At 37.1% G+C, this 27,824-nt stretch overlaps 1 protein-coding gene across 1 annotated transcript in view; it reads right to left on the bottom strand.

The window, feature by feature from the left end:
* HCN1 (hyperpolarization activated cyclic nucleotide gated potassium channel 1) overlaps positions 1-27,824 on the bottom strand; it is a 191,958-nt gene that overhangs the window by 70,463 nt on the left and 93,671 nt on the right. Inside the window, exon 3 of the mRNA XM_042825847.1 lies at positions 23,864-24,025. Coding sequence (XP_042681781.1) covers positions 23,864-24,025 — 162 coding nt within the window. The remainder of the gene's footprint in view (positions 1-23,863; positions 24,026-27,824) is intronic.

Genomic DNA, 27,824 nt, shown 5'->3' with positions numbered 1-27,824 from the left:
AGCTGACCAAAAAGGTTATGGAGACTTCTTCTATGGACATCTTCAAGACCTGTCTGGACACTTTCCCGTGTAACATAATTTAGGAATCTGATCTAACAGAGGGGCTGGACTAGATGATCTCCAATGATTCCCTTCAACCTCTGTGATTGTGTGATTCTGTGATTTCATAATGCGTTTGGCCTTCTGGGCAGCAAGTGTACATTGCAGTAACATGTTCAATTTTTCATCAACCAACACTACCAAGTATTTCTCATTAGGAATGCTCACAATCTAGTAGTCACCCAACCAGCATTCATCATGTTTGGAATCGCCCTGACCCAGGTGCAGCACCTGTAAGTAGGTCTTGTTATACTTCATGATGTTTGCATGGGTCCTGCTCTTCTAATACATAGCTATCTTTACCAAGACCTTCTTGGAGATGAGAAAAACATGACGGTTCCCTCAGAGGCTTGGAAAATCTGCAGCTTTATATATGTATAGTCAAAGGGGACATTCCAAGAGAACAGCAGACACTTCAAAATGCTCCAAAAAGCCTGAGGAGTCCTGGTTAGATTTTTCTGTTTCCTTTGCCAAATAAATGAAACGAGAACAGTTTTATAGCTGTTGATCATCCATTGCCCAGGGAAACAAATTGTGCTCAGAGGCATGTAGAGTACACAGTGTTTACCACAAGGAACTGAAAATAATTTCAGAAGGGAAAAAAAAAAAAAAGTGAAGAGGAACTGGAATGACATTAAGGAGATAAACCTGTTTTCTGGTATTTTGTATTAAGTAAAAGATCAAAAATAATATTTCTGCAAACTTAAAAAAATCTCCAAATTAGTAGTAGTACTTCTATGTAGAAGCTATTTGTGAAATACCAACATTTGTGTCTCACTTTCTAAGCTTTGCTCAAGTGCTCTTTTTTTTTTTTTTTTTTTTTATCAGAAAACTTACATTTGCTCTCTTGACATCTTAAATTCCAAGATCACTGATGGACCTTGCTTTTCATCTATTCAAATGCTTTGCCTATACCCTTATTGAAAAACAAACAAACAACAACAACAAAACAAAACAAACAAACAAAAAAAGCTAATCATTCTTGGATTGTAGATAACAAAGTTCATATTTATTTATTAATATATTAATTTACAAATTAATAGTTCTTCCACATTTACATTTGTTCTATTTTTTAAGTTAAAGTTTTTCATATATGTGATCTGTGTCTGTACTTGTAGGTGAAACTTCTGTGCTGTAAGTATTGTTAAGGAATAACTTTTCAGTGTCTGTGCTAACAAAAAAGACTTAGAGTAACATTTCTGATAAATTTTGGGTTTCACTGCATAATACAGAAAACTGTCTTCTTTTGTGTGTTGAAAAAAAAATAAATCTCAGAAAATGGAAAAACTAAAGATGCCTTTCCTCAAACATTGTCAGTTTGAGATTCAAACAGTATCACTGTTAGTGCTGGTATTTCAATCCAAGCTCCCTGACTTCCATGAAAACAATTCACACCCATTAATGTACAATGTATTGTAAAGCTGGTATACATCTTCTTTGGGTGGAAGTAATTTATAACCAAACCAAATTCCTTAAAAGTGACAGTTATCGAGAAAAATAAAGTACTTGTTGGGAAAAAAAATAAGCTGTTCTTAAGAGTACAAGTAACACTACTAAAACCACGCTATTCAAGAGTATTAAGATCAGAACTTCAATTCCTGCAGGGATCCATTCTGCAACTGATCTTGCTCCTGTAAATGTACTTTCTAGCTATTACAAACATTAAGTTTAACAAATGCTGATTTTAATGTTGTCTTTGACTCTTTTCTACCATATCTTTGATATGATAAATCTTAATTACAGTTCTTTTATTGAAATTATATTTTTACATAAAAATCTTGTAATGTTAAAATCATTTAATCCTTAGGCTGGGGAATTTCACTTCTTGACTGACATTCACTCCAAGTTTTAAGTTACTATTTTAAGTAAAATACCACTGTATAGAATAAGAAAATGGAGGTGAGGACAAGCAAACAGCAAGCAGTGCTTTCCCAAATGTGTAAAAGGTACAGTGAAAAGTACATGAAATACTGCTTGGGAAGTAAGGTTGATGTGACGTAACAGTGCGCACTTGTAGCACAGAAGGTGAACTATATTCTGTGCTTCATCAAAAGAGGGGTGGCCAGCAAGGCAAGGAAGGTGACTGTACTCTGCATCTACACGTGGGTCTCCCTCCATGAGAAAGATGTGGAGTTGTTGGAGTGGGTCCAGAAGAGGGCCATGAAAATTGTCAGAGAGCTGGAGCACCTCTCCTATGAAGACAAGCTGACAGAGCTGGGCTTGTTCAGCCTGGTAAGGAGAAGGCTGCTGGGAAATCTATCTGAGGCCTTCCAAAATTTAAAAGGAGTCTATAGACATGACAGAAATCAACTTTTTACAAGGGTAGATAGTGATAGGACAAGGGGGAAAGCTTTTGAACTAAAGTGGGTGAGATTTAGATCAGCTGGAAGTTTTTTACTGAGAGGGTGGTAAGGTTCTGGAACAGGTTGCCCAGAGAGGTTGCAGATGCCCGTCCCTGAAGGCCAGGTGGGATGGGACCCTGAGCAATCTGATCTACTACTTGATCTGGAAGTTGGCAACTCAACCTGTGGCAGGGGGGGTTGGAACTCGATGATCCTTGAGTTCTATTTCAGGATATTCAGGGATAATAACCCTGACTTAATGAAGCCCATCCCATAAAGTAGACCAGTGTTTACAAATTCAGCTTTTCTTTAATACATCTATAAAATATTTATGTATTTATACATATATGTCAAACGTTTCCTTAAATTGTAATATTTTTGTTTTAATGTATAGATTAAAAAACACCACACACTATATGAACTGAAAACACTCTGCAGCCAATCAGTAGAAAAGGGCATTTAATTTCTTAGTTGACAATGAGTTGATCAGTGGTTCCAGATAATTCCAGCAGTACTGGTTCCAGCAGTAATCAGTTTAAAATGTTTAAAATGAAATGATATTAAATTGTAAAAACTATTAAAAACTGTAATTGTGATAAATACCAAAGCTGTTTATCAAAGGATTGATTAAATAATCTAGTTTGATGACATTAAGAAATACTTGGATATAACGGATTGTTTGCAATGATTTTGTGTGAATATACATTAATTCACTTTTTATCCTAAAGAACGCATTCATCACGTGGCACTTCTGATTTTTAAAGGTTTGTTTCCATGCCTTTTCCTGCATTACAGGGAACTCTTCTTTGTTTCATTATTTCACACAAGCCTGCTACAAATATCTTTTTTGCAATATCAACTTCTCATCTTATAACAAATAAATCACAGAAAAGTTACATTGTGACTTCAAGGGGAAAAAAATAAAAGCAAATTATTGTTTCTCAGTATTAAGAAAGAGTTTCTATTTTACTGGAATATCTAGAGGTTTCCATGAGGAAATTTAGTTCTCATCAGACAAACCAATTTCACTCCGTTGCTGTAGTAATTCCCTTAGGCATAGCTTATCTTCCCTCAGCTATACACTTGAACTAAACTATAAACTGATTTAGAAATCAATCTTAACAAGCAGACTATTGGACAGATAATGCTTGTTTCCAAACTTTTGACTCAGTTCTTCTTTCCTGTCACATCACAATCACTGTGTGGGTCACAGAAATGGTCCTCCCAGTTTACAGGGGCCTGTTTTATAACTGTGAAACAAAGATTGACTTAGGAATAAAGTGAAATGGTTTGTACAGTGATCTTTGACTCAGACTCTTAGTTCTCCTCCAGAGCAGCAGCAGGAGTAGGGCAGCAGCCTCTCCCTACGAGAGCTTGCCTTGCAGTGAATTGCACACACCCATGCATAGCCATAATTGCATTTGTATTCTCCTGAAAGCAACTGAGATATAAACTAGTAAAGACAGTTGTAAATATTGATGGGATATAAGTGGTCTGAGTCTATACTAGTAAATTACAGTGTATTAGAAATCATCTTGAAGCTCAGGAACTTTGATCATTGTTAGAAACACTCCTGCAGTGGAGCCATGTAGCACTCTCTCAAGTTATTTCAGGTCTACTTGGGAGCAGTTTGGGAAATGAACCACTTCTTCTAGTCCAGCCTGTGCTGAAACCCAAATAAGATTAATACTATAGACACTGTAAGTAGCTCCTGTCCTAGTTCTATGCCAGTGCTCAGCACCTGGCTCCTTTTATTTACTAGCGTGGAAGTAGCTATGCAGCCTATAAAACCTCTGGTTTTAGCACTGTCACAGAAAGTAATTGCATGAAATGAATGCAAAGCAGGAAGTAGCTTCAAAAGTTAAAGAGAGCATGAAGCATCCTTGCTAATGTGGCAGGACATAGTATCTTGCAGCACTGTCTCCAAGAAAAGCCCCTTAAAATCTTGAGGAGATAAAACCCTTGGTCAAAATTACTGGGAAAACTGCATCTTTTCCAAAGGGAATTTGATTAAACTGTATTTGTATCTTATATAACTCTAACAATGCTTATTTCTAGATATTTATCTACAAGTTCTTATTTCCAACAGCTTCTTAAAGATTTTTTAAATTGAATAATTATTTAAAATATTATTTAACTAATCAAAGAAGTATGCTAAGAAAAGGCTCTGCTTTCTTATTTAGGACACTTTTAATTAGTACTTCAAACAGAACTACAGAAAACAACGTGTGTTTCTTATCAAATCCTGTAGCAGAAATAGACTGAACTTGCCAAAAAGCTTTATTGATTTCAAAAGTTTCCCATGTTTTGAATTTGGCATCTACACATCTTCAAATTCCAGTTCTGATCTCATATTTCAGAAAACAAGTTGTGTCCATTAGCAGTAATTAGCTTATGTTATCTAAGTTATACACGTGTTACACAGACATCAGACTAGAATTGGGCCCTTACGTAAAATTTATCTACCAGTATGTTTCTATACAGATACACAGGATACATTGTTGTGCATCAGTTAGTTGCATAATTTTCTCTGGCTTCCACAGTACCTTAGATTGACAGTCAGTTAAAATCTCAGTAATTTACAGCAAAATAATATAATCTAATTTCAACTTTCAAATGAGTTCTTTTAGTACCACAACAAATAACCAAGGTAGTCAGTGGAAAAGCTGTGCATTGCCTATTTTGTTTTCAAGTACATGCCATAGAGAATGTACTATCACACGAAATTTATACCAACATAGCTTTTACTGCTAAAAATCTCGTGTTTCTTAGAACTAGTAAATAAAGTCTAGGTGGGATCAGAGTTGGAAGACTAAATATCCTGCTGCTGTTCTACAAATCTCTGAAGTGCCAGGAAAAAGAATATATTTTAGGAAGTTTGTATGTCTATTGATTTAAAAAGAGAAGAAAAAAAACCCAAAACTGGATTGGTAAGCCCAGTGGAATAAACAGATGTCTTCAGAATCTTCTTAACATTTGTCTTTGTACATATGTGCACAGATAACAGATGGTGCAAATGACTCAGCATATACTTTCAAAACCAATATAGGCAGAAAGCATTTTTATTAGCGTTTGGCATTACGTTTAAAAAAAAAAAAAAGAAAAAAAAGAAAAAAGGTTCAACTGGAGGAGCAATGATTACATATTTACTTTGTCTTGAGTTACCTTTTCTGAATTGGTTGCAAATACTGTCAATGACAATTTTAAGTTACAGTTTTTAGTTCAGCGGTACAATGACTTTACTGTCATCACAGCTTATTCATGTTTTGGTGCTCTGTCTCTTGCACTAGCCATCAAACAAAAATGTAGAAGTGTAAAACACTTTTTTTTTTCTTTTCCTCTTGATGAAGAAGAAATAATTGAGTATTCATCATTAAAAATAAGCAGGAAGAATATCTCCCTGTGATTACATTTTGGTGGTAAGAATTCATTACTTTCTTTGTGGAATCGGTATGGAAATTCATTAAAAGCAAGAGAAGTGCAAATATTTGTCTTTTGCACATATATTTGAGTTATTATCTTCACATGCGTAGGCCAGTGGCCTTCAAAAAGATGGTGCACATCAGTAGACATTTGTAAGCTTAGCAGCTCATTGAGGAGGTATCCCTGCACATTGCTCAATGCTGGTCTTTGCAGATCTCTATCTAATCAGAGATACAACTGTAGATTCTTACAGCTGTACCTATATTATCACAAAATTAAATCTGAGGGGAAAAGGTTTTTTTTGTTTTCTTTTCTTTTGCCTTTGTGTTAGACCACTTTGATTGATCCTTTTTTTTCAGGTCATTGGGTCCAAAAGATGGGAATGGATGACAAAAAGACAAAAGGATGTTTCTAACACATTATTTGCGTTTAAAATAATATTCCATTCCAAGGGATTATTTTAACAAGAAAGAAGTCAAAGTCAAGATTTGGCAGACTTCAGAATTTTTATTCTGAAAGCACTAAAAAAAAAAAAGCATAGGCGGTTAAAAGCATAGGCTATGTCTATTTTTCCCATTTAAAGTCTAACACTGCTGGAAGTGTTCTCATGCTATTTTCACACTAATTTGTTTGCAGTTTTTCAGAAAGTGCTGGTTTTGGCTGGGACCAATTGATATTCTCACAGGCAGCTCCTGAAGACAGTCAGCACAGGTCAAGCATGACCCATGATCAGCAGCTCACTTGTGGCCAGCTTGTCTCAGGAAAATGGCCACCATAGGTATACAGCTTCCAGGAGAGAAAACAAGCCAGGGCACATTTCATCTACCAGTGTTCATGCAGCCCCTGAGCAAACAAATCAGTGACAAATCTGGGGACAGATAAAAATGAGAGATTTTTCCAAAATGTACCTGTTGTCTTATCTAAGCTTCCCTGCATGATGAGAGAGCAGAATTCACTGTAGGAGTCTGCAGCTCAAAAGGCTTGTGTTCCAGCTCTTTTAAGCTCTCACAAAGAACACAAGTTTTTTTCTGCAAGGTGACATCTGGGTGCTATAGACCCTGCCTATCGCTTGTGGCAATTTTTGAATATTTTTGCCTTCAAAGTTTTTAGGTGGCATCATTTTTAGTAGCAATAATACCACCAGAGTGCATTCCTTCTTTCTTCCTTTGGAATTTTGGTCATTACCCAAAATACATCCAAAAACCAAAACCTTTACAAATTCTTATCTTTGAGAGTGATAATGTTGCCATGCCATTATATGCTGAATTTTGTTCTTGGAGCTACTTTTTTCCCCCCCAAAATTGATCAAACATCCAACGTTATAAAGACCTTTGTGTTACTCACAACATACTCAAAGTTTGGTGAAGTTCCTATCACACTATTTTTAATCCTGAAATAAACTCTGCATCCTCACTTTAAGGGAGGGACTGCCTGGAACAGACACAAAAGTGTTCACAAAGGGTCAATTTGTTGTAATGACAGTAAATACACAGTAATTATTATGAAGTCACAATAATTGATTAAAATAAGTAAGTACATCTACAGGTTTCTGTTTAACTGGGTAAAGAAGGCATCACAGAGATAACTACTTTAATATTAAGAATATAAAAAAGAGGGAAAAAAGAGTCAAAAGAATGGCATGCCTGATGAAAGAATGTATAAAGTCTCTTTTTCTGCTCCTTTCAGATGGTGGAAGGGAGTGGATATGATGCAAAACACTGTTTATTTAACAAACCTCGAGCACTGAATAAAGCCATTTATGAAATGCTTTTATAATTCAGCCACTGAGAAAAGCTTTGAATTTTCAGCAGCAGTTACCTGATAGTCAAGAACAGGCAGAAGATAACGTGAGCTTAATATAGAGCCATTCCAGGAGATGGCTGAAGGAGTGAAGTGATATAAACCTGACTCATGACTCCACAGGATACTGCTTTACTAAAAACTGTAACATAAAATTGTCATTGACAGTATTTGCAACCAATTCAGAAAAGATATATCAACAGAAGAAGCTATATCTTTACATTCTGTGATCCATTCAGACTAGATGGCAAATTATGTGGAGCATCTGATTTGAAATAAAATGACAAATGGAAAGGAAATCTCTTTTGCAAATGAATTTGTAACATTCTGAGTGCTCCTATTGCAGATTGAATCAAAGGGATTTTGAAGCTATGAAAACACAGTAGAAGAAACAACTAACTTAGTAAGTAGTAGAAAAGGCTTTTATTAAGAAAAGGATATGAAAATTTGATATTTAAATTGAAAGGTGGATAGACAGATATGCACAAAATCATAGTATCGTAATGATCTCTCACTAAGAACATATCAAAATACTGAAAGCCTGATTTTGTTAAGAATACTTTCACTCTCACTCCATATACATGCAAACTGTAGGAAAATACTTTTTTTTTTTTTATAAGTGTTTCAGAAATATGCCCTAAGAAAATTAAAAAATATATATATTTAACTGCAGATCACAATAGCTTAAAAGATACTGACATAATTTACTCAGGCGAATGTGTCTACACAGGGCCTGAACTTGGTTTAATCTTAAAAACTAATCAAGGTGATTCAGCATAAGAGGCAGGACTAGGATTCATGAGTGCTTTATAGACTCCAGTGCTTTATAGATTCCAGTGCTTTATAGAATAGATTATTTATACAGCAAGGCAATACTTGGTACTAAATAGGAAAATTCAAATATTTTTTCCTTAGCCTTCTATCATATATTCTTTTGTCTTCAACTACTGCAACTCTTACAGCAGAGATGAAGTGCAGTTTTTATGCATTCTTCCAGCTAGTATAGAAAGCAGCACTTTTCTTGTCAGTTTTTCAATTTGTTTCCTAATGTGATACCTTTGAGACTTTAGGCTACATCTGGTTAGTTTACAGTTCTTCAGGAAATTAACTTACTAAGTATCTGAGACCTCCTGAGGGCTGATCTGTGTTTCTGGTAAATCACAGTCCTTCATCAAACACTATCTCCTACAAATAGCTGTGTATTATTTTATTATGGAATGACAACGACAGGAAGCAAAGCAGTTTTGTAGTAGAGCTTTTCCTTTGGCTCTATGTAAAAACTAAATATCGGTGCCAAAGTAAACTGGCAGGATTTACATCAGAGGCTTTTCTTTTTCTGAGATGTCATCTGAGTTTCACTGATAATGTGTTCTTAAATTCAAATGCTCCAACACTGCAAGTACTTCTCAGTGTTTGCCAGGAATTCCAAAATAATAAACTGAAGAAAAAATGATCTAGCAGCCCGAAACCAATGCACAAAATCACAAAATTATAGTATCATTTTTGTTGCAAGGAACTCTTAAAGGCCACCTAGTCAAACTCCCTAGCAAGTAATGGGGATGCCTACAGCTTGATCAGGTTGCTTAGAGCCTGCTTCAGCATGACCTTGACTGAATCCAAGGATGGAGCATACACCACCTCTTTGGGAAACCTGCTCCTCTGCTTCACCACCCTTACTGTAAAAATTTTTTTCCTGAAAGCCAGTTGAAATCTCTCCTCATTTAGTTTGAAACCATTTCCCTTTATCCTTCACAACACATCCTGCTAAAGAGTCTGTTCCCTTCCCTCTTACATCTGCCCTTTAAATACTGAAAGGCCACACTCAGGTCACCTTGCAGCCTGAGGCTGAACAGTCTAGATCTCTCATCCTGTCCTCATAGGAGAGGTGCTCCATCCCTTGGATCATTTTTGTGGCCTTCCTCTGGACGTGCTCCAACAGGTCTATGTATCTCCGCTACTGAGGACTCCACATCTGAACACAGTACTCCAGATGAGGCCTCATCAGTGCAGAGCAGAGAGACAGGATCACCTCCCTCAACCTGCTGACAGTATTTGTTTTGATGCAGCCCAGGGTACTGTTGGCTTTCTGGGCTGCAAGGGCACATTGCTGGCTCATGTCCAGCTTACCACCCACTGAGCCCTTTTCAGCAGGGCTGAGCTCCTTCCCTTTGTATCCCAGCTTGTATTGATAGCAGGGGTTCACAGTGACCCAAATGCAAGATCTTGCACTTGGCTTTGTAGAATCTCATGATATTCTCCTGGGCTCCCTGCTAAGCCTGTCCAAGTCTGTCTGGATGGCATCCTGTCCCTTGTGTGTGCTGACTGCAGCACACAGCTTGGTGTCAGCCACAGACTTGCTCAATTCCACTGTCAGTGTCACTGATGGAGTTATTAAAGAACACTGGTTTGATCTTTCCCGGGCATCTACTCTTGACACTCTGAAAAGTGGCCAGACAGGCTGTAAGTTGGAGTTTACATGGCCACTAGGTTGGTCTTGAAATCCCATGTGAATGCACACTCAGCAGCTGAATCTTCAACTTGAATGCAGTCATACATAATTGTGCAGTTCTCAGGACTTACTTAAGCATAAAGGTAAAATGCTGTGCTGTATAAACTACACAACAAACATCCATAGATGTCCACATGGATTTTGTTGTCTCTTGAAAGAGACAAAGTGCATTTCAAGGTTGGATATGTTTCCTTATATATTATATTATCATTTTATTTATTATATTATTAATATTTATTATATATTATTATTATTCTATAATACAAAGAAACAGAGGGTTTACCTTACTGTCTTCTTTTCTTTTCTCTGCCCACCTTCCTACTTCTTCCTCCAAGCTTTTGTTATTACTTACCTGAAAGTAAGGTGCACTAAAAACACTGATTCATTATTCTCCGTCCATGTTTGCTCTTGTATAGACAGTTTCCTTGCATTATCTGCATTATTCTGCATGATCTGTGAGCATATCAGTTAACGCTTCTTTTCTCATCACATGTAGTTTTCAAATAAATATATTCTTTGTTGCTGATCAGGGAAATAGCATTTCAACAATGCCATTCATAGTGCTGAATTACCCACCTCCACCAAGATTTCCATAATGTAAACGAGAGGGAAAGATGTAATTAGAATAGGTCGTAGTGGTAAAGATCTGTGGTCAAGTCATAAATGGGTATTATTCTTCTATTCTTTGTTTCTACAGATTAGTCAATATAGTGAACTCAGTCCTAAAAGAGAAACTTATAATGGGTCTGATTTTAATTTAGCTAACTTCCCTTTTCACTACTCAGTAGTTTCAATGAGACAGCTGTTCCATTCATAGAATAATAGTAATGCCATTTGACTGTATGCTTGGAAAACATATGGGATACTTCCAGAACTTTAACGTGATAAGTAAGAAAAGCCTCTCTCTGAAGAATGAAACCGTACTCCTCTGATTAAAGGAAGATCCTCAAAAGTATCTTGTGGATCAACTATAACATCCACCTGCTGAGAAGTTTAAAGGAGTTTGGGTTCCTCAGTTCACATACAGAGAATGAAAATGTTCTGACTCAGATTGGTAACACCGAGGCTGACAGTTCATCTCAAAAGAAGAACCATGGGGAGCAGACAGCCACAGGAGGCTATGATTGAGGGAGAGAGGAACATGAAGGACACCACAATCCTGAGCAATGGAGGATGAATAGGCTTGGAACAGTGCCTTTCATAGAGTTATTTGCATCCAGGTATCCACATTAACATGTGGACCACCTTGTCCTGGATTTTGCTTGAGAGAATGTGCATTAACAGGAAAAGGCATAATAAAATTTTACATCATCTGATTTTGGTTAATCACTTTAACAGCTAAGTTAGTTGACGAGTCTCCTTAGGCTCTCTATGCAGGGAGCAAAAAAATAACCCCAAATCCTGCAGATGGTGATTCAGATTAGAAGGTTAATGCAGGTGTTCTTTATCACCTTATGGGGAAACTTTCTCTCTATCAAATGCATTAAGCGCCTATTAATCTAAAATCATCTCCAGCAGCTCCCCTGCCGAGTGTTCCTGCATTTTTATGACCAGAAATGCCTCCCCACACCTTTCTGGATTAACAGTTTGGATAATTTGTTTGACCAGTAAGGGTATTGGCTTTGGGAAATCAGTGAGGGGCTCTTGGAGAGTGGCTAGGGATTTGTCTAGGTGAATTCAGTTCTTGTGCAGTAGCTTCAATGCAAATATACCACGATTGAGAGGACCAAGAGAGAGACAAAAAAGGCATCTACTGAGAGAAGAAGAATGCTTAGAGTGAAAGCTTAATATTTGCTCTATTATAGGGATTATAGCATTACACAGGATAGAGTACACAATGAAAGTTGCAACAAGAGTTCTTGGATTCAGGACACAATATTTACATCTTGAAAGCATGGCATTTACCTTGCCACGGTTGAGAAAGGTGCTAATCTTGAAGACTCACATTATAGGGAAAATAGTGCGTATTTACAAAAAAAATAGTGTACTCTACTTGCACAACTGGAAATTTTTCTTAGCTGGAATCTCCATATTTAGTGGATACCAGAAAAATGACAATTGATCTGAAAAATCTGATAATCTTCTGTGTATATATTACATGTTTATTTATAATCAAATGAAGTCCTTTTGGCTTTACATACTCAACTGAAAGTAATCAAGCCATTAATCCTTCAGAGGGAATGAAAAGCATTATGAATAGCACTAAGTATGAACAGTGACAACAATAATTTATTTTTACAGCAGCCAGGTTTTGTAAGCTTCAAGCATGCAGATACAGACAAGTTTCAGCTAACCTTCAAACAGCTTCTTAATTCCAACCAAAAACTTACAAAGTTCTCATTCCACTGAAATTAGGTTGAAAATGATAGTGAGTTGAGTCCCGTTTCATATTACAAAGTTATTTTCTCCCTCTGAAGTTTTACTCTAGAAGTTTCTTTCTATTTATTTTTAAAAGGACAGATTTTATTTCTCTTTATAATTAATGGTAGGATTAAGTGCATGATGATTGTAGTGTTGGAAAAAAAATAACTGCTTCTGAGTTTTTTGAATTTCAACACAGCCTTTTTGTGAATGTATTGAAACTAACACACAAGACTTCCTCAGCAATACAGATGTCTGCTGGAACACTCCCAAATGTAAGTAACAGAATACTTTATAAAAAATATGTATGTATGTAAGTATTTTTCAGATCCGACCTTTAGAATTAATTCTGTGGAAAGGAACAAAATAAATCTATGCAAAGAAGTACATGAGAGGAAGTATATCAAAGGAGCTTTCATTATTCTAAAGAGCAAAACGTCATGTTTTTCCACTATCTAAACCTTAAAATAAAGTTGAGTGTCATTATGGATTACAGGTGGATTGAAATGAGAGTGGAAAGGCTACATGAGTGATCTGCTGAAAATATGGGAACTATTTTCTGGTCTCATTCAAGTGACAAAGAATATTTTAGCTTGGTGAAGCAAAGAGATTGCTTCAAATATTTATATCACAGCACTGTATTAGCAGTAGTGCAAAAATTAGGTAATTGTGGTAATGAATTAGACCTGACAGTATTCATCTCTGTCTTCTTCAACATTATTCACATGAGACTGTCATGAACATTTTTTAAAACCATGTCATTCTAGACAAAGAGAAAAAATTTATTAAAGTGACATAAAAAATATTGTATGGCAGTTTATGTGGCTCTTTAAAATACTCAGCAATTTTTTAATACCAAAATTGCTGTTCTTCTTGCATGAGAAAACAAACAAACAAAACAAAAAAAAAAACACTGCAAAGTATAAGAAGTGTTATATAGACCAGTGACAAAATCTGAAGAGCCTGGCATACAAAGTGCCTCACTTCAGACCTAGACACGGAGCAAAGTACCTTGTTTTTTCACTTCTCTAATGTAAAGTGTAAGCCTTTAAAGTGTCACTATTTCAGGTGGGCAATTTTTATTTCTAATTGCATCTCAGCAAGAACTTCTGTCCAGAAATACTTTAGATATCAGAACATTCATGTGTGAAAAGTGTAAATTTGACATGGTAAAAAAAGCTCAGTTAAAAGCTTTAAAATTAGTGCCCTTGAGGAAATATGATTGTAATATCGCTGAAAATGACCTTTGGGCAATAATAGGCAGCCTCTGCAAAGACAATTATTCTTTATACACTCTTTAAGCACACGGATCAGGAAGTTACACTGTGCATATTACCATAGATTTGGAATGGAAGAAACATAAAAAAAGATTTGCTGAAGAGCAGCTGGATATAATGGTATTCAGTTGGATTTATCTACATCTGGACTTATCCTGAGAAAGCTTCTCTGGAATAGATATCCAAGCATTCAGTGCCTGGAGATTCAGTTCACCTGTGAAGAGCTGCTTCAGAATAACTATTCCAAAGGGATGTGTCAGTTGAACCCGGAAAACTACCACATGCAGATAAACACTTACTGTCCTTTACAGAGACAGAACAGAAGATCCTGATCCAGTTCCTTCTAAACAAAGGGAGTGCCCTCTTTTACAACAGAGAAACTGTATTTGGCAATGAGGTGCATAAAACTGCCTGAGTATTCATTCTGGGGTACGAGGTGGATACAATCACCTAAAATACAATAGAACCAACTTATGTTTCTGCTCTACTTCAATTTTTATTAAGGAAATGTTCAAATGTTAAAACACATTATGAAGCCTATTATTTTTCCCTGGGATGTCTATCAAATGTAATATTGGAGCTAACCATATTACATGCAGATTTTTGTAGTCTTTCAAGTTGAAGGCTTACATAAAATATTTCATAATTTACAATTTACCCCAAATCCCATCACAATATACTACAGAATAAAAATTCATGAGTTGGGTTGATTGTTGGCAGGGAGAAACATGGGAATTATGGTTTGATGATAAACGGGTAAATCCCTCCTTGAATCCACATCTGAGTAATTTCCTACCAGCTCTCACAATAATGAAGAAAAAGTGTGGAAATAAGTATCCATTAGGTTCAACATTTTGCTTTTGCATGCTTCCTCTAACTAATTGTTTCATTATTCTTATCCTCTGTAAGGAAGACCAGCTTTCTATCTGAAAGAAACAGAAGCACACAAGGCAGCCAACTAATTCATTACAGAAGTCTCCCTCTCTAGAAGCTATTAACTAATCAGTAGCACAGTGTTACAATCAGCACTTAAAAATAGGGGCATACTACTTTAGAATCACTAAGCATTAATATCTAGTTAACTAATTGTCACTGTCATCATAAAATAACAGCATCAATACTGAAACATTGAGTTTTTTAGTTACAATATAGTAAGGTAACAGGGCTTATGATAATGCTTGAGTTTTTAATTTCCAAAGCTGATAGCATTGTGTTCTAAGAACTTTCTTTGAGGCACTGATTTCAGTTTCAGGCCTTCCTGTAAATGATTTTTCACCTTTATTTTTCAATGCTGAAGGATCTGCACGTCAATAAGTTCACTATATTAGCACAGTGGGCTCTAAATGAGAACCTGGGAATACACCACTGTCAGTAAGCCATGAAGATGAATATATTTATCATCATCATTTTATCTTATTTATTATTCATCATTTTAACTTTGTGAACCAGTGAGGTGTGATTGTGAAACTGTAAACCAGTGTGTTTTTGCTACAGTTCAAATTTATTAGAAGAAAAACAAAGCTGCCTTGCACTGATATATCATGGCTTGAAAGACAAAGATAATCTGAAATAGAAGACATAAAAAATCATAACACCAAGAAAACAGTTTGGAACAAATGAATATTATTTTTAGGTCAAAAAACAGCAGCCACAATGGAAACAAATTTTAATCATATTGTATAGATGCTGCATTGGACTCCAGGAACTTACTTATTATTCAGAATTAATTTACTGTCAGAAATGACTAAGACAGTGCACAAAATAAAAATGATGAAATATTTTAAACAAATACAAGGCACAGGAAATCTAATGACTGCTTTTATGTAGGCGCATCAGAAATCTACTGTCAGATTACACAGTCCCAGAGTACAGGAGATATGAGTAGAATTGCAGATAGTATATCAAAAGCAAGAAGGCAAGAATAACAAGTTATTATTTCTTTCATTAGTATGTGTATTGCAGCCCAGCAAAGATGAATGGCCTCCTCACCTTTCTGAGAACAGAAAGAGAAGCATACGCCAAAACCTACGCGGGCCTTCTTAAAGCCTCAGCAATTGTAAAAAATGAGAACATTATTTGTTTTCCTCTCCATTGATCATGACACACTGAGTTAAATCAGTAGTGTCCTCAGCTACTTCTTTTCTCTAATACTCACTAGCTTAGCGTAAAACTTTGGTACTGATGTTAACACCTGGCTTCAGTCTACATGAAGCGTATCTTGTTCTGCATGTCTACAGCATTTTCCATTGCAGTTTATTATAGCATCAAATCACACAGACTAATATATTGTCCTAAGCTATCTTACTTTTCGGCCTAACACAGGTTGCTACTCTTTCACCTTCTGGAATAGGGCACAAACTGCAGCATTACTCTGTTATCTTGATAAAGCAGGAAGTGGCCTGACATCAGATGATGGGTCAAGGCTGTGTGCAAAAGAGAGCCATAACTCAACATTGCACAATGGCACATCCTAGAAGAGATATAATTATTGCATTCTCCAAAGAGGAATATCTTTGTCCTAGGAATGTAGATTACATAATATAATTATTAGTGTTACCATGTTTGGAAATTGTATTGTAAATAGAGCACTCGTCTAAATTGGGAAATTCATACTTTACTAATATTTTCATCAAAGTCAAAGTCTTTTTCTCCGGGAAAAAAAGAGAATCTACCGCCTGTGGAAAGAGGGACAGACCACTCAAAATGAATACAAGGAAGTTGTTAGGATGTGTAGAGGTGAAATCAGAAAGGCAAAAGCCCAGCTTGAATTTAACCTAGCCACTGGCGTGAAAAGGAATAAAAAACTCTTTTATAAATACATTAACAGTAAGAGGAGGACAAAGGAGAATATCCACTCTTTGCTGGATGAGGCTGGGAATGTGACTACTGAGGATAAGGAAAAGGCAGAGGTTCTGAATGCCTTCTTTACGTCTGTCTTTAAAAGTCAGACCAGTTATCCTCAGGATACTCCTCTCTCTGACCTGGTAATCTCGGCTGGGGAGCACACTAACCCCCCTGTGATTCTGGAGGAAACAGTCAGAGACCTACTGCTCCAACTGGACTGCCACAAGTCGATGGGGCCAGATGAGATCCACTCGAGAGTGCTGAGGGAACTGGCGGAGGTGATAACCGAGCCGCTTTCCATCATCTGTCAACGCTCCTTGTTGACCGGTGAGGTCCCAGAAGATTGGAGGCTTGCCAATGTGACTCCCATTTATAAGAAAGGTCGTAAGGAGGATCCGGGGAACTACAGGCCTGTTAGCCTGACCTCGGTGCCAGGGAAGGTTATGGAGCAGATTGTCTTGAGGGAGATCATGCGGCATGTGCAGGGTGACCGGGGGATCAGGCCTAGCCAGCATGGGTTCGTGAAGGGCAGGTCCTGCTTGACCAACCTGATCTCCTTCTATGATTTAGTGACCCATCTGGTGGATGAGGGAAAGGCTGTTGATGTGGTCTACCTAGACTTCAGCAAAGCCTTTGACACTGTCTCCCACAGCATTCTCCTGCAGAAGCTGGCAGCCAGAGGCTTGGATGGATACACTCTTGGCTGGGTAAGGAGCTGGCTGGAGGGCCGGGCACAGAGAGTGGTGGTAAATGGAGTCAAATCCAGCTGGCGACCGGTTGTGAGTGGTGCTCCCCAGGGGTCGGTGCTGGGGCCTGTGCTCTTCAATATCTTCATTGATGACCTCGATGAGGGCATCGAGTGCACCCTCAGTAAATTTGCAGATGACACCAAATTGGCTGGAAGTGTGGATCTGCCTGGGGGTAGCGAGGCCCTACAGAGGGATCTGGACAGGCTGGAGAGCTGGGCTGAAGCCAATGGGATGAGTTTCAACAAGGCCAAATGCCGGGTCCTGCACTTCGGCCACAACAACCCCAGGCGACGCTACAGGCTTGGGGCGGTGTGGCTGGAGGACTGCGTAGAGGAAATGGACCTGGGGGTATTGATTGATGCTCGGCTGAATATGAGCCGACAGTGTGCCCAGGTGGCCAACAAGGCCAATGGCATCCTGGCTTGCATCAGAAACAGCGTTGCAAGCAGGAGCAGAGAGGTGATTGTTCCCTTGTATTCAGCACTGGTGAGGCCGCACCTCGAGTGCTGTGTCCAGTTTTGGGCCCCTCACTGCAAGAAAGATATTGAGGCCCTGGAACGTGTTCAAAGGAGGGCAACACAGCTGGTGAGGGGTCTGGAACACAGGCCATATGAGGAGAGGCTGAAGGAGCTGGGAATGTTCAGCCTGGAGAAGAGGAGGCTCAGGGGAGACCTCATTGCTCTCTATAACTTCCTGAAGGGAGGTTGTAGTGAGCTGGGGGTCGGCCTCTTCTCTCGTGTCATTAGTGATAGGACCAGGGGGAATGGCTTCAAGCTACGGCAGGGGAGATTCAGGCTGGACATGAAGAAGTATTACTTTTCAGAAAGGGTGGTCAGGCACTGGAATGGACTGCCCAGGGAGGTGGTGGAGTCACCGATCCTGGGGGTGTTCAAGGAAAGGCTGGATGTTGTGTTGAGGGACATGGTTTAGTAGGAGCTATTGGGAATAGGTGAACGGTTGGACTGGGTGATCTTTTAGGTCTTTTCCAACCTTGGTGATTCTATGATTCTATTTATAGAAGCATTTGCTAACTAAAGCAATAGACATATGTAAATATGTGAGTATAAAATATTTTAGAGTAGTAATATATCTCAAGAGATCCACAGTGCCTCTGCTAACCACATGACTCCCATATGTTCCATACTTACTCAGTACCCAATTAAAGGTTGTGGGATATGATTTCTACAAGCATTTATTACTTTTCACTGCAAATGAAGTCAAAAGAATCAGTGCTTTGAACACTGCTCAACATCTTGCCATACAATAAAAAGTTGTTCCAATAATATTTGTGAAGCACTAAATGATGATTATCACATGAAGACCAAATGCAGAGAAATCTCAAGAGAGTCTTAGCTGTTCTAATGACTAACCATAGGGATGAAGGTGCTGAGCCAATGTATTATCATAACACAAAGACCCAATGCTGAATACTTGTGACTGTAATCCATTCCTTGAGCTCAGATGAGTAAAGCAGAGATCTTACTGAAGTGTGTGATTATGTAATTAAAAATAATGTTCATCATTAAGAAATGCTAAGTTGATGCATTATTACTAGTTTTTGTGCATGTTAAAATTTGTTACCATAATTCTTAGCCCTTAGAAACCCTGACCATCTCCTGCACTTCTGAATTTTACTATCAAGCATTCATTTAAACAATCTATTTTATAAAGGGAAGGGCCTTCACTCTCTACAACAGAAATTCCCAGAATATTTTCATTTCAGTGGTGATACTGTCAGAGATGAGGTTCTGCAGGATAATTTCTGATTTCCAATGGTGTTAATGAGTTAATATAAAGCAAAATCCCCCTCCACCTAACAGAAAGCCTAAAAAATACTCCACCAAACCCAGACTCTGACACGACTGAACTGCAAGGATACTAAGAAAAAGCTGTAACAAAGAAACTAGAGAACCTAAAGGGTTCTTGCTGAGCAAACATTGTCTGACTGCCGTGAGAAATGCTAGCAAAGCGTGCTCTTTCCAGAAGCTCTGCGGTTTTCTGGCTTTTAAAAAACCCAGTGTTCAAGTTCTATACTTCTCTGCTAGATTTTTTTCTAACCAAGACATTGTTACATGTAAAAAATCTGAAAATTTCAAGTAAAGATCTTGCTTAGTAGACTTTGTTTTCCATACATCCAACTACTGCAAATAAAAACATGGAAATAGAGGTCAGGATCTTCAGACACTCTTACTCAGGGACTAACATTTGAGACTTTACCGTAGATGATGGAAAAATGAAGAGCAATCTTCCAATACAGCAACAGTGAATTTACTGCAAATAATTCTTTATTTTTATATATTTCTTTATTTCATACATAGATGGCTAGATGGCCAGATGGTACCAGTGGCAAAAATGTCATCACATCTTCTCTTGCTTAGAAACTGTGTCTCCTACAAGACCTGGCTATAACTGCTCATCATTTGGAGCTCACACACTGTATTTTTGCAATTCACCATAGCTGAAAGTGAATACAAAATGCAGAAGAAAGAGTTTTACAGACTAACTATAGGAAAGGATCCTGTAGCATTCTTCCTGTTTTTGCATTTTCCTCGGTCTCAAGCAAAAGTTTTACTCCTAATTTTCTAATGAACAACTGGCTCAGACTCTGAGGTATGATAAAGCTGTTTGGTCTATGAGTCATTATGGAAGCACACTAGTCTGAGGCAATGCAGATCAGAAAGCTGAGGATAAATCACACAAGAAGCTGCAGATAATAGCCTTTCTGAGCCAAGGAGAAATTTAGCAGCATCATTAGGAAACTTTGTAAAACTTCTTCAGAGAAGACCTTGTTTAGTAATTAAACTCATAATACTGGTGTAAAAAAGATAAGGAACTCAATATATATTATATATGCATATATAATATACCCTCACAGCACTAATTGTCTGTTGTTTTATCCAGAATGGATTGGCTGGAACATGACTTACAGTGAGCATTAAAGAAAGAGCTCATGTCACTGTCTCTTATTTTTAGAGAAGTATATTTTAAAAGAACATAGGATCCTGATGGCAAACAGTTACTAACTAAACTAGTTTTAAAAAATCAGTGCAACGAAATGGCAGTAATGATATGAAAGTGAGCAGGTGGAATCACAACTAGAAAAATTAAAGAAAGATACCAGCTCTGCCTTTCTTTTTCTAACAGGAATGCCAGTGCTAAGAATTGGCCAAGAAATCCAAGACATACATACACCATCTGAGTTCATTATTATTGAGGATAACATCCCAATGTGATCTGAATTACTCAGGGTCAAGTTTGGCTCAGTACCAGCCTGTGGCCATCTTATTTCCTTTCAAAGAGAAGCCCTTTCATTTCATCTCATAGTCAATCTGATGGTCCAATCTGACATTTTTAATCATTCTTTCAAAGATGAAAATCCACTGATTTATTTTTCTTTGATTTCATTGTTCAGAGAGGCAGTAGGCTCGATTTCATTATTCTGTTCCTTTCTGACATTAAATTTAACCTTTGTTCTTCCTAATAGTATAATATGAGTAGGCCTGTGGAATCTGAAAACTTTCACATACTAGCTTCTACAGAAAAGAATGTTTCCAGAAGAAGGTTTTTAGAGGACATTCTTCTAATCAGCAGCCTGAAGCAATGCAAGTATAAGACAGAATGCAACTGTGGCTTGAAAGAGTATGCTAGGTTGCAAAGACTGAGGAGACAGCATGTCACACTCATGGAATCTTTACTTCCTTCACCAACACATTATCTCTTAAATCTCTGGCTTGCAACCAACTAGCAGCTGTGTTGTGTACTGAAAAACTGATGTATATTTTTTCTAAGAATAAGTCTTCAAGTCTATGACCACCATCACTAACTGTTAAAATATTATTTCAAAGCAAAGTTACTGTATTATCCTTGTAGCCCATGTGAAAATGTTTTGTTTTGTTTGGTTTGGTTTTGAATTTTTTTTTTTTTTAATGAACATACATGGAAGTGACAGTGTGAGTACCTGGAAATGCCCACACCAAAAAAAAACAAACAACAATCTCTACTTAAAATAAGATTGAAACTCACAGATGGGCAATTTTGCCTTTTTCAGAACAGGTGTGCAAGGGCTGCTCCAAAAGGTGCACTATTACCTATGTTATTCTGTTGGCTTCTGATAGCAAAGGTGCATGTTGGTCATAATGCAGTGTATGTCAAACCTTCTCACCAAGATCCTGTTATGTTATGTTGCCATGTGAGATGGCAGCAAAGGGCAGTCTGACACAATGATGCCTGACATGGAAGAGTGTATGAAGCAAAAGTGTGGACCTGAACTCCTTAATGCAGAAAAATTAGAACCCACTGACATTCACTGATGAGCACTGAATATCGACGGAAGACAATGGGTATGAGCACAGTGACCTGGTGCTTTTCAGCAGTGGCAGCAACGTTTTCACATTCACATTTCATATTCACATTTCCAGCCACGTTCTGGATGGCCATGCAGATGTTTGCAAATGTGCATGCAAGCTCTTGTTCACTGCTGGTGACAGTGCGTAGCTAATGGTGGTGACTGTGCTGAAAAATGGTGTTTTGTAGCTGAGGATTTACCCTATGAAATAGTTTCCTTTGTATCTGTTGGCAGATTCCATGGAAATAAATAGGTGGCATTACTTTCAGGGCAACCTACGTATTTCAGAATTCTCTGATTCAGAAATTTGAGACAAACTCCGAATGCATTTTTAATTGTCTTTACAGAATACTGCGCTAAATCTTTGAGTAAAAAAAGAATGCATTGACAGAAAGATGCAATAGATGGATATGGGTAAAGATCTCCTCTTCCTCATGATATTGGTCCTTTGGGGTCCTTTGGGGCCACCAACAATATGCAGTGTTCATTAATAGCAGCAAGTTTGTCAGAGAAAATAAATAATCCTTTCAGAAAGGATCGTTCCAAGAGCATTTGGCCAGTAAGGAGACAGAATTGCTTCTATAAGAAAATTCAGTGTAGGCAGGCAGAAAGATCTCCATAAGAATGTGTACCGCTTTCTAAGGTCAAATGTAGCTCATATGGAAGAATTTAATATTTAAGCATTTATAAAAAGGTAAATGCTTTTTAAGTTTTTACCTATTTATATAAAAACTTTTTAAGCTTTATAAGTTAAGCATAAGCCAGGGCTTATTCCCTTTCACTCTCTAGAGTAAATTTTATCCAGATCTTTAGAAAGCTGGTAGAAAATGTACCCTTACAGAATACGAATGAAAGATGTTATGAAGCAGAACCCACAATGCAGTAGAATGCAAAAACGTGCCAGTCAGCATCCTGGTGACCTACTTATATTGTAGCAATTCCATTTGTGAAGATATGTCACTTTTTTTTTTTTTTTTTTTGGAAAGCTACACACTGAGGTGTCAGCAAACATGCTGCTTATCATTAAATATGTCATTCAATGACTGCAAATGCTTGTCTGTATGACTGACAGTGTTAGTCACTAAGCTCCAACAGTAAAAGGCAGTATTACATAAAGGAACAAATACCTTATGTTTTTACAATAGAAATATGCGGGACTGTACAAGTTGCCCATCTACAGTAAAGGTGTCATAAAAATTGTGGAAACAGGCTGCCCGAGGAGGTGGATAAATCACTGTCCCTGAAGGTGTTCAAGAAACATTCAAATTTTGTACTAAGGGGCATGGTTAGTGTGGAAATATTGGTGGTAGGTGGATGGTTGGACTAGATAATCTTGGAGGTCTTTTCAAGCCTCGATGATTCTATGATTCTGTGATTCTGTGTTTTATGTGGTCAATGAGACCGTTACTTGGGACTTTTTCTGTTTGCTACGGACACGTTTCAACAACTTTATTCATGTGTTTTCTATGAAAAAAGTCTGATCCATCATCCAGCTTCACAAGAAGTATTTAATTCTTCAAGGCATATGTCATACAAGGAGAACATCATTAACCTTCCTTATAAAGAAGGCATAAACAAGTTTTCTCTTTGAACTGCCTTTTCAAGCACACATAAGTATTACAGAAGTACATCTGTATTTTCTGTATTCTACTTAGAAAAAACTCAACCTGACAGTTAGGGTAAAGAACTTAATAACATAGCCAGAAGTTATTTACAAAACAAGCAGAGGGCTATATTAGATGAAAATAACGAAGATTAAATCAACATCTATAGTCTTCTGAAAATAAAACTTAAACTGAAAACTCTAGTGAATTGTGTGTTTCCAAATGCCTTATAGTGACTTCTTTGAGGGAATGAGGATTAAAAAACTAACTAAAATGGCCTCAAAACTGAAAATATTTTCTGGTTCATTTACTGACTGTGTCAGCTTAGTATTGTTGGTCGTGAGGGATACAAAAGCAATCTTTGTTTATCAGTAAACAAGCCAACAAAACCCCTGAATAACTTTGAGTACATTGCAGGGCACTGTCTTACTAGGCATGTACTTAAGTCTGAGACTAACTGTTTAGAAAAATAAAGTTTAGAAAGCACAATGAAAAATGAACAATACTTACAACCATACCGTTTAGGGACACCCAGCAATCTGGTGGGAAATCCTGGAGTAACGGTACTAAAAACTGAAGACAACCATCCCAATGGCAAAGCAGCAGCATCATTCCAATTAGATTAAAGATTCTCACCACAGCACTGGCCAGATCATATGTCATATGGAAAATCTGTAGAGAAAAATTATAGAAGTGTGATGCAAATCAGAAATGAAAATTACTTACTTTTCATCATGCCGATTAAAGATGAAGAAGCAACATTCTGAACTTCAAAGAAGGCAGAGTTCATTCAGTGATATTCACTAATGTGGGCACATTGATTTGGGCATGGGACTGTACATGACACACCTGACTCCTTCTTGTCTGCATCATGGTTACACAAGCAGCTAAAAAGTGTTTTGTTTAAACAGAAGCCACCAACTGAAGTACTTTTGTAAAGCCACAAACTTCTTTTAATCAAAGTAGATCTCAAAAAAAAAAAAAAAAAAAAGTAAAAAAGACTTGGGAAGCTTGGAAAATTTAGTGAATCCATTGCTTGTCTGTTAACTGGGTATCTTAAGTATTCGCATAATTGTGGAAGATAAAAATTCAATGACCTATTCAGAATAGTCATATTTCCCGCCTTCTAAAAAGTAACAAATTGTGACTGAAGAAGCAATATAGTAATTTTACATATATATATATATATATATGTAAATTTTGGCTCACCAAGCAAAATGACATACGAATATTTCACAGCTCCTAATTATTGGCAGTTTTGCTAAAACATTGAGAATCCTGAAACATCTGTAGCAGCTAAGGTAAAAAAAAATAGTCATTTGGATTTTTCCATTATTGTTAAGAAAACAATTTTATTTGTATAGCCTCTTATAGCACAACATAAACATACTCTTTAGAACAAGAGCACAAAAGATGAAGGTTAGCTGTTATTCCCCAGTTATGTGAAGAGACATCAACAGAAAAACAGATTTTTGATGGGTGCTAAATGTTAGACATCATTATTGAGCCGAATAATAAAACTGAAGACCACACACACTCCAGTAAGGCATCCAGTCCATCCATTTTCTTAATGCATTTGATTCTATCCTTTTAGCATCCCAGTCTCTCACCTAGTAGACGGTACAGCAACACATCACCATGCTCCGCAGTCAGAGATCAGCCTCTGCAAACGTGATCCTGCTCACTAACATTGCAAAACACACATCACCAAAATGGAAATTCCAAAAGAATTCAAGTGTGCGTGAGAAAATTATTCTGCCCCTGCTTTCACATTGCTAAAACCGAAGGCAATGATTAAGCACCCATGCTGTAGATGAGTACAAGTGCAAATAAAGAGAGCAGGTTAAGATGTCTTTCAATATAATTTTCTGTTAGTGAGCGTCTGTTGAAAATAATGACATATTTCTTAATACTAAACTGTAAAACTTATGTAACTGAAACATATCTAATATATTATGTGCAAAACATTGCCTCAAGTTAGAGCATTTTGAGAGAATAATACTACAAATCTCAGCTTCACAGACACTTGAAGCAAATTCTTAAATGTTCTCTAGGCACTATTTAGTTCTTCTCAATACCTAGGAAATGACAGTAATATTTAGGAGATAACATAAATAGAAATAAATAGAAAAGTGACATTATTAAAATTTGTGCTCTTTGGAAATGTATTTAAACTAGAGCTATTTAAATAGCTACAGTTTCAGTAGCAAAAGATGAACTGGGTGAGTCGGTAGTTTGAAAGACTGAAATAATTTTATTTCAAGAATGGAAATAAATAACAGGAGCACTACTGTTCTGGAGCACTAACTAACACTGAGTTTTATTTAGGTTACACTATCCCCACATGGTTATTTTATTGCACGTCTGAAAACACACATCTAAGTGTTTGTGATAATCAGGAGAAGATCTAGAAGATCTGGTTTTGTGAAACTCTCCAAATACAATTAGACAGCAGCACAGACTCCAGGACTGCTGCATCCTTCTCTGACCTCAGCAACTACAGGCACAGTCAAGATGACTGGCTGTTCACGTGTCCTGTGATCAGAGCTGCCTAAAAATGATGCTCTCTATGGATCCTTCACTTGCATGGAGTACATTTTTGGCATCAATTCATGCTATAGAGACAGCCTGAGTGTGAAAGCTCCTAACGACAGAGGATGTCCATGAATTTAAGGGCATTTTGCACTGTTATATTTTTATTTCAAATTATAAAAGATTCACATTATTTATATAGTACTATGTACTTAAAAAAAAAAAAAAAAAAAAAGACGAATGGATGGATTTGTAAATGTATTCCAGCGAACTTGCCTTGCTTTTATAGGTGTACTGCTGCCTGCCTAGCCTGTGAAACTGTGTGATGGCTCAGTAAATATTCTCCAAAGGGCCATTTGAACCAGGATACAGAAGAAGATGGTACAAAAGAAGAAAAAAATCAAACCAAAGATCTAGAAGGCTAAGTTCAAATTAAAAGGCCCTGCTGAATCAGCGAGGACTCCTGATGGGCCTGGGCTTTGCAAGGGCTATCTTGCTACAGTTCTATAACTGAGTAACTTGTTTTTCCTAAAAAGTAAGCAGCATCTGCCTTTTCATTACTGGTGTACGTTTTCAGTAATGATCACTGAATGCAGTAATGAAAGAACAGTAATATACTGAAAATAACATGTGAAACAAATCCAGTAAAGGAAATGATGGAAACCATCTGCATCTGACACTGTGATGCCATCACTTCTGACACCTTTCCACTCAAGAAATACTCCTCTGCAGCTTAGTACAAAGGATCAGCAGGTATTGTTACATATATATTAGCATTCTGGACATTACCTTTATTGCTTATCACTGTAACATGAAATCAGCATTTTCACCATGGCACGGATTAATTGTGGTGCTTTATCACTCGTCCTCTTACTTTAATAGCTGTGTAGCTACTCTAATAACTGTGATAACTGTATTACATACGAAAGCTCAGTAAGAAAAAATCTTATGCATGTTGAAATAACCTACTAAACATCTCAGGGTATTCTAACCAAACTCCAGTGAATAAAAGCTGTTTTCTTTTTTGGAAATTATCATGGAAATCTTTGCTTGGTTGGAAAAACAACAACAAAACAACAAAAACACCAACACATTAAAACACCCAAAGCCAGCACTGTAAGTTATCAGTAACATTTGTTTGTGATGTATTGAGTTATATAGAGCTATAGACTTACAGAACTGTATTGAGTTCTCCAGTTGAAAGAGAGAGAGCTATTTATTAAAGCTAACAGTCACACTAACCTGTTGATTGAAGACCCACAGTGCCTGTTTAATCTTTTACACTCTTTCACGAGGAACTGATTGTGATACAAGGAAATAAGAAGTAATCATTCATATTTTCATCACATTCTCTTTTTGTAATCAAAAAACACAGTTACTATTTGTTGAACTAATCCTTACTAAAATTCCTAGGAGGAATGTAGTTTGTTAAGAGTGGAATTGACATATAGAAAGCTAACACCACTCATTTGCCCATCAGCAGATTGTCCAAGAAGTGGAATCAAATGGATTAGTTCGGTTTCACAGCATGGGTGTGCTATACATTTAAATTATATGTATATATATTTTTTGGAATGGATTCCTTACTGAGATGAAACTCATAAAAAATACAATTGGAACACATGGAAACGCATAGAGTTAGGCTTCTAAACGCATTACTCAGGTATCTAAATGCTCGTACCTCGGATATCATTAAAGATTCATCATCCATAAATCACACATAAATGAGCACACCTAAAACACATTTGAAAATCTGGCCACTTAAATATTCAGCCATCAGGCGCAAATTTTTAATAGTACATTTACAAAAAGAAATGACTTCAGCAACATGAGAATACTGCAAGCAAGAAAAAATGAACATTTCTTTGAGAACTAACTCTTCCTATACTATCATTTCACATAATAGAAAATACTTAAGAGATATCTCTTCTTTTATTCT

This window comes from Centrocercus urophasianus, unplaced genomic scaffold, assembly GCF_019232065.1.
Source record: "Centrocercus urophasianus isolate 14NV4802_14NV808 unplaced genomic scaffold, USGS_Curo_1.0 seq_25, whole genome shotgun sequence".
Classification (NCBI taxonomy): domain Eukaryota; kingdom Metazoa; phylum Chordata; class Aves; order Galliformes; family Phasianidae; genus Centrocercus; species Centrocercus urophasianus.
The sequence above is the reverse complement of the archived record's forward strand: the minus strand, read 5'-3'. Positions and strand labels throughout refer to the sequence as shown.